General features: G+C 36.1%; 1 protein-coding gene across 5 annotated transcripts in view; it reads right to left on the bottom strand.

The window, feature by feature from the left end:
• Window positions 1-414: 414 nt before the first annotated feature.
• atp11a (ATPase phospholipid transporting 11A) overlaps window positions 415-8,241 on the bottom strand; it is an 84,085-nt gene continuing 76,258 nt past the window's right edge. For 2 of the 5 annotated variants that reach the window (XM_048196464.1, XM_048196465.1), the window contains 2 exons: window positions 6,941-7,030; window positions 4,507-4,628 (listed from right to left, as the gene is read on the bottom strand). In XM_048196464.1, the coding sequence (XP_048052421.1) occupies window positions 6,953-7,030 (78 nt within the window). In that variant the 3' untranslated portion in view covers window positions 4,507-4,628; window positions 6,941-6,952. Of the gene's footprint in view, window positions 4,629-6,465; window positions 6,566-6,940; window positions 7,031-8,241 lie in introns of all 5 variants that reach the window. The other 3 variants (XR_007185746.1, XM_048196463.1, XM_048196462.1) reach the window with 3 other exon arrangements.

The raw sequence follows: 8,241 nt of genomic DNA, 5'->3' as shown, positions 1-8,241 counted from the left end.
TATCCACAAGTTTGTCGCACACTTAATGTATAGGAGGTCATAACAAATATAAGTAAACATAAAGAGGCTTTAGCTATTCCAAAATGGTTAAGTCAAATGATTTTTGTCAAATGATGAATGAAGGGTCTCTCTATAATATTATAGACCTAAGATTAGAATGAATTCTCTTGGATTTAATCTTACCAATTAAATATTAATAATAATGATCAGTAAGGTCCTTATTGTATCGAGTAGTAGAGGTGAATTGTTGAAGCAGCTTCAATATGTTACAATTTGCTGCCACCTAGAGGTCATAATATATAACTACACTTGTTGTGCCATGGGGTTTCACCAGAAGAAATTGCCTCTTAATGTGAGGTACAAAAAACAAAATCTCTTCTGTCTTAAGAAAAAATAAAAGGCACAAGGCTTTCAAACATTTAAATCTCTTTCTTTATTACAAGCAAATGTACATTTTCTTGCTGTTAATAGCTACAGAAAAAACTGGCAAAAATCCACATATCTACAGATATCAATCTTTTAAAAACTTTTATACAAAATGAGCCCAAACTGTACATGAATATTACTACATATATGCTGTAAAGTGTACAGTAGTATACATATATATAATAAATTTATGAGCAACATCACGCTTTGTGCAGATAAAACAACAAAAAAAGCAATAGATATTTAGTTATTCTGAATAGGCTGGCACAGATTAAGCCCCACTACAGGCAATAAAGCCTTTAGTTATAGCAGTAGACATCTAATCAAATATTTGGTCACACCTGCTTTAAAAACAGTGAGTGTATCTGTCAGTGTGAGCAATGACCATGCACGTCATATTTAAAACTACCTCAAACATATTTAAATTCATCTAAGGGGAAAAAACAACAACAGACTGTTAAAGCTATTTTTTTTTCAAACTTTCATCTTTACTGAAGTTGATTTCTCCCATAACCTTACATTTGGTTTTTTATTTTTATTTTTAACTGAACAGTAACATTCTAACTCTTAGAACAGTCTAAGGAGTTCTCTTCATCCTCTAAATACAAAAGTAGCAAAAAGACATGTTTTTTTTCACAAGATATACAAAATACCTATTTCATATAGCCTTTTTTAGACAGACAGAATACAGTGTTCGCCAGTGCCTGAACGCACCCCTGAGGCAGACAGCGTTCAGTGATCAAATTATTCTTATATTACAAGAAATAGTTCTGATTCAAAACAATAGTTTGTCAGAAACAAGAAGAAAACACATTTATGAAGGGACATTTGTTCTGGAACCACCTTCTTTTAGCTATGGTAGTTTGTAGTTGTCATTCGTGGCTATCCAATTAACGCTATGCAATTTTTGCTTAGTGCACAAAAGTGCCTTTTTTCTTTTTTGTTACATTCAGGAAGCCAGAGATAGTGTAATAGTGAACACAATAGGAAATACAGTGAAATGCAAAACAAAAATAAAAACAACAGTAAAAAAAAAAACATTAAATGAATTACTTTACCTCTATTATATTAGTCTTGGCTACTTAAAATCATAAGTTGAGAATCTGTGGATGAACACATTCTTGTTTTGTTTCAGATCTACCAGCATTGATTAGTACTTGGTATCATAGATGTGCATCACTTAGACTGGAAGTTTGAATCGAAGTTATAAAAGTGGTTTATATAAATAAGAATATGACTCATAAATGTTTGATAAAGCTCAGTGGTTGGTCCATCACTACGGCATGCAAAGTTCAGACTTCGATAATCATTAAAATAGACAGTGTTTGACTTCAGACAGATTTTACATTCATACAAATTAAATACACTTTTGGAGCAGAAACAAAGTTATTCAGTTGACATGTTAGAACATTATGTTATTTATTCATTCATTCATCCACTCAGCCTTTGTAAACCTTGACATCAATATACTCATCAATATATAGTCTATATTTAGATATAATGTGTGCATGAAAAGAGACATTCTTTTGTTACTATTCTGTGACTTTTCATCAACATTAACCCAAAGATGGTTTTCAAAAACGACCCCTACACCCTTTAACAAACTAGCTATACCCATAATCTGACATTCTCTGTTGCAGGCCAACTGACGGGCAATGAAAACACATGTATGTGCACACTGGAGTTTCCCAGAATGCAACGCTTCACTGAATTGAATGCATGAACATACATTGAGGTTAAAAAGCACCAGAAGGCACCTACTCACAAGAAGCTTGGAGTAACCATCAAAACCGCGATCTTGATGGTCTTTGACACCACCTACTTTTTCTCTCTTAAATGGATGATGGTTAAAATGGTGAAATGGGCCTCATCATGAGAACTGAACGACAGGGTGACAGAAGGAAACTTATGCGAGGAAAGAAGTCGAGATGAAGAGATGATGCTCCGGGAAGGCAAAACTACATTCAAGAATCAATGTAAGAAAAAACAAAACAAGAAAACAAGCATGGAATGTGAAGGACAGCAGGGAAAGAGGCTTGCAGACAAACATCTGTGGTTTTGATGATCAAATACGCTGATTTTTAGTTCGCTTCAGTTCCATATCCATTTCTTTCGTGTTATAATGTAACTGGAATTTAATCTGAATTGCATTCACACTGGATTCCAATTTAAATTCAACTCAAATCTGAATTCACTGACTTGACGGAGATGGAACTGACCACACTTCGTAATATTTTTATGAGAATGCTACATTAAACAAGTAGGTCGTCAGGTGTGAGGCACATTTCCTGGGATTCATTTTAAACGGCTCATTTTCTGTGTCCTGGACACTAGAAAGAAGCCATTTCTCTGAACACAGTGCCCAAGATAGGCCATCTTTGATGCTGACCTTGATTGGGCTGTTAGATTAATGAGTTGTTTGTGAACACTAGCATCTTACATCTGACTTATTTATATCAGACAATCATAAATCAGTAATGTGCAACAAAGAAATGATAGCAACCCAGCACAGGGCTCCAAAAGTTCCATTAATACAGACAAAAATGCTTTGGGAACAATCATAAAAATACGCTGAAAAAAAAAAAAAAGTTGGTTTGTGCTTTTTGTGAATGCACAAACACGTCTATACCAGAACAACAGAAATGTTACAATTCATTTGTTTTTCCTCAGGAGCCCTGGGTTGTGTTGGTGGCACTGGAAGATGTCGAATACTAATTTTATAAATTCTCCATCCTCAGCTGGTGCAATGTCAACTTAAGGCAGTGTGGTGGGATTCTTGGGAATGCCATCAAACACTTTCCCTCCTTTTCTCTTTAAGCATAAGGCAACTAACACACACTTATATACTCCGTATTTCACTTGGATTACAACCTTTGGTTCCAAACTGTGGTGTAAAAGATGGGAAACATTAGCATTAAGGCAGAACAGTTAAGCTAAGATGGCTAGCGTAGCCTTTAGCATATTGTATCTGGTTCTACTCTAAAAAATAAAAAAACTAAAGGACTGATTATAGGGAACTAGAGAATTTTAAAGCAAATCGTCGAGCAGCTAGGACAGAGTAACTGGTTGTCATGATGACACAACGTCAATGGTTTTAAAAACTTTGGAACAGTAGAATGTGAGTAGATTTCTACCTTTTTGAAAGTTAAAGGGTGAAACAATGACAGTCCAGTTACAATTTGTCTTCTCATAGTTGTTCTAACAAAGGCCTACACACACACACACACACACACACACACACACACACACAAACACCTAGTTCACACTAGTACAGTGCAGCAACAGAAATGGCCAAATTTAGCCACTTACAATGCAATCGGACAAAGACATTCGCAGCCTATGGAGTGTTCCTCGTTAACAGGTTTGCACAAAGGCAACACCAGTTTGTTCTATAAAAAAAGTAGGACAAGAAAAGAGAAGGAGCACAGGATAAAAAAGGGAAGGGGAGACGACAGAGAACAAAAAGAAGAAAAAACAGGACTGTCAGTTTTAAGAGCATCCAAGGCCATTTTAACTGTCATCCACATTAATATTCAGTGGTAGAGGTTGCGTTTGAGATGGAAAGATTTGTGCTACTACTGCCCAGTGTTGTTTCAAGTAATTTTTCACATGAAGGATTACAAGGGTAGGTGAGCGAACACGTAAACCCACAGTGTAAAGGGAACACGCTCTCACGTACACGCACAGAAAACAAGGTAAAGAGGTCCCAAGGCCACTTAGCGCAGTACGCAACACTTGCAGATGGTGCAGCCAATTCTGTTTGGCCTTCCTCCAGCTCCTAAATTAGCGCACAGAATCACTACCGTATACCACGAGAACCAATTTCAGTGCTTTTGTTTCAGATAAAGGGGGGACAAGTCAAGATTGGTCTCCCAATAGTCGAATTTGATTGGATAAGTAGACTATTTGCTTTAGAGAGACTATCATACAGACGTCTCGGGACCCGGTGTGCTGTAGGCGTAAGCTGCCCCAGAGAATCTTGGGTTTTCTCCTATTCGGAGAAAGGAGCTGAAGGTGCAGTAGTCAGGCTTGCCACCCCAGAAGGTACACATGAGTTTTTTGGGAGGGGAGGAGTCAGACCTGCGGTGGGTGTGGTTCTGGCTTTCGTTGCCACGTCTGTCATGTTTCCGCGCAGGTGGAGCATGGAGGGAGGACAGGGGGGTGAACTCGGACAGGTGGCCCTTATACAACTTATCAGCATCCTGGAGAAAAGAACGAGGCAATAGAGAGAAAGAGAGTGAGTTAGAGGTTTGCATCATATACAGGCGTGTAAATGCAGGCATTGGTCACGTCACAAGCTGAAACAACACAAATCCAAAGCCCCAGCAAGAAGCAATGCAAAAAAAAAAAAAAAAAACAGAACAAAATATTACACGTCACAAAATCACATATCCAATGTTTACCACATGCAAAAACCCAGTCCCAGAAGATGCCATACTGATCAATTGAGGGGATGTTAAAACAGAAAGCTAAGGCCAGTGAAAAATATGTTTTTTTCTTTTTTTAAAAGGAGGGCGAAAGGTTACAATTCACCCCAAAATCAATAGAAAAAGTACATTTTTGAAATTAAATATATTTACTGTAACGTTCAAAAGTTTGGGGTCAGTAAAATGTTTTTGAAAGAAGTCTCTTTTGCTCACCAAGGCATTTATTTGAGTAATTTTGTGAAATATTATTACAATTTAAAATAATAGTTTTGTATATTAATATATTTTAACATACAGTTTATTTATGTGATGGTAGAGCTGAATTTTCACCATTTTGTTTTTTCACCATTACATGTTTTTTTTGCATTATTTTCATAAAGAAAAAGCATATTCCACCCCCAAAATTATTACCATATTTTTTCAAATTTTTTTACAAAGGCGATTCATTAAAATTCTCATTACTGTAATACTGTGAAAAATGTACTGTAAAAGCTACTGTAATACAGTTTTTTTTTTACATTTTTATTATTAAATTAAATTTATTATTACATTTTTTATTATTTTTATTACATTTTTATTATTTTTATTATTCATTTAATTTATTTATTTTTTGCAAAATGACAGAATGCAAAAAAAAACAAACAAAAAAAAACAATTCTAAAACAGACTTCATTTTCTTTAAGCAAAATATAATTTATTGTTTTTTGTTTTGAGTTTGCGGTTCTACAAAAAAAAAATAATAAAATAATAATAATAATATTAATAAAAATAATAATATTAAATGAATAATGTAGTAAAGTAAAAAAAACTGTATTATAGTAATTTTTATGAAATTTTTTTCACAGTATTACAGAAATGAAAATGAATCACCTTTGTAAAAACTTTTATAATGCATGATGTTAATTAATAATTATGGTGGTGGAATATGCTTTTTCATTGAAAAAAAAATTAAAATAATGCAAAAAACATGTAATGGTAAAAAACAAAATGGTGAAAATTCGGCTCTACCATCATAGGAATAAATTGTATGTTAAAATATATTAATAAAAAAAAACCATTTTAAATTGTAATAGGATTTCTGAGATTTTCTGAGATTCACCCAAGTAACAGAAATGATCATAAGCATGTTCTAGGAATGGACATTTAGAAATATATCAAAATAATATTTTCACTGATGACAGAAAGATCCAAGAAAAGTAAAAATACTCATGCATGCCAGTGTGTTAGATGTTAAACTGTATGTCAGTCTGCTGTGTGTATTTGTGTACATGTCAGAGGCCCAGTCCCCATGTCCTGTTAGCTGCATATATACAGTACTGCACACCCCAAACCACAACCCAATACCTTCATTCTGAAGCTTTAAAACAAAACAAACCAAACCAAACCAAACCAAACCAGTCTGTAGGATTCACACCAAACAACAGACCCACACATGTGCAGCAAAGGCTTTTTAATCCAGCGTGCTTTCACTGGAGGGAGCCAGTTAGCAGGATTCTAGAATTCTCAGACTGGTTCTAACTGCACACTTCATCTGAGAACTCTAGAGCTCCACCGGAGTTGAGTGTGGATTAGTTCTTTCTGGCTTTAGTCTTCAACTTCACATTCTCTTTACCATAGAGTCGCTAGGCCTCAGTGGTGTTCTGAACCCCATCTAGCAGTGAAACATGAATGTTTGTCTCAACCCTTTCAAAGATCCTGTCAGCCCTCATTCTCTGTGAAACATCACACACACATAAATAGACTCAAATGTGGCATAACAGACCCATGTGCAGAATATTTTCTAGAATTTGTTTTGACACTGAAGTATCTTGCTGGAACTGAAAGTACAGCAGCAGAAAATGCATTTCCATTAAACAACTTCAGATCTGCAACATAAAATACACATATACAAACATAAACATGCACGTTTCATGCACGCAGACATAAAGATTGATGGAATGTAAGGCTTAGAACATAAACAGAGACACCACAGGGTACTAGTTTGTGATCCTCAGAAATGTTCAGTAAGTCCCGTGATACTCGTGACCCTGTTGTGTCTTCGCTCACTGATACACACACGCACATGCAGAGAGAGTGTGTAGGTTCACCTCCGTCTCAGTTCAGAAACTGACACTGCTGGAGGTCTGGGAGAGCATAAAGATGGTGGACTGCTCAGCAGTGAGACACTGCCGCTTTGTCTGCCGTTACCACAGGTCACAGGCCAAGGGTTAAACACACAGGGGAGGGGCAAGGTCAAGCATCAGAGAGAAAAAGAGAGATGGAAGAGGAATATAAGAAAGAAAGGGTTTAGAGAGGTTAACAACCTGACCAATCCTCAGAGATTAATAAAGGAATTTTAGCAGTGCAAGAGCATAGTTAACTTTATTTTTCTTGCAGAATTATTAGTAAAACTTTACAATAAGGTTCAACTCATTAACCAATTCCGTTATAGTTAAAGCTGCTGTCTGTAACCTTTTTTGTGTTCAAAATGTACAAAAATTATATAATGAGAATGTACAACATGAATCCATTTTCCAAACCGTGTTTTTGTCTCACCCTGAATCATTATGGTACACTTAGGCTACGTTTACACGTGGACGGCTATTTTCATAAACGGACATTTCAACCTCTCCGGTTTCAAAAAAAAACATCGTGCACACATGTCAGTTTTCAGAAAAGTGTTCATTTACACGTACCCGTGTATATATGACGTCAAGAGTATAACGAGCAGCTCAAGCCCACGTAAGCCAATCAGAATCCCGAAAAAGAATCCCGAATTCCTCTTGAAGTGATTCGAAGTTGTTGAAAAAATTGCTGATCTCCTCGACATAATGGAGCAGCTGTATTTCCAAATGCAAACACACGAGAAGAGTTTGCACCAACATAAATGCGACTGCTACGCTTCCATGATCACATGTAAACAGTTTGCACTTTTGACATAGGTGCGAGCTCTGGCGCATAATGTGACGTTGGCTGCCTAAACACCCGTTTGTCTCAGTTTACATGCAAACGTGCAAACGGAGATTTTCAAAATCTCCACTCTGGCCGGAGTTTTTAGAAAGACTCGTTTTCAGAGGCCAATTCTTCGTTTGCGTGTAAACGAAGGGCGCAAACGAAGGGAAATGTCTCCGTTTTTCAAAATAACCATGTACGTGTAAACGGGGCCTTATAATAAGTGTTTATATTCCGGACTATTTCAGACCGGATTGGTAGGACCCGCCGCAGAGTATCACAGTAACTGCGTGACTCGCCATAGACATACACGGAGAAAAGTAGTCCGTGATTTTTGGCCCTTTTGCAGCTTTAACTAAAACTATTAAAAATCATTTTGTGAATCGAAATGAAGCTGAAATTAAACTTGCACATTTTAAAAACTTAAACATAACTTTGCAACTAAAATAAAATAAAA

This window comes from Megalobrama amblycephala, linkage group LG7, assembly GCF_018812025.1.
Source record: "Megalobrama amblycephala isolate DHTTF-2021 linkage group LG7, ASM1881202v1, whole genome shotgun sequence".
NCBI classification, from domain to species: Eukaryota; Metazoa; Chordata; class Actinopteri; order Cypriniformes; family Xenocyprididae; genus Megalobrama; species Megalobrama amblycephala.
This window is presented reverse-complemented; position numbering and strand designations above follow the sequence as displayed.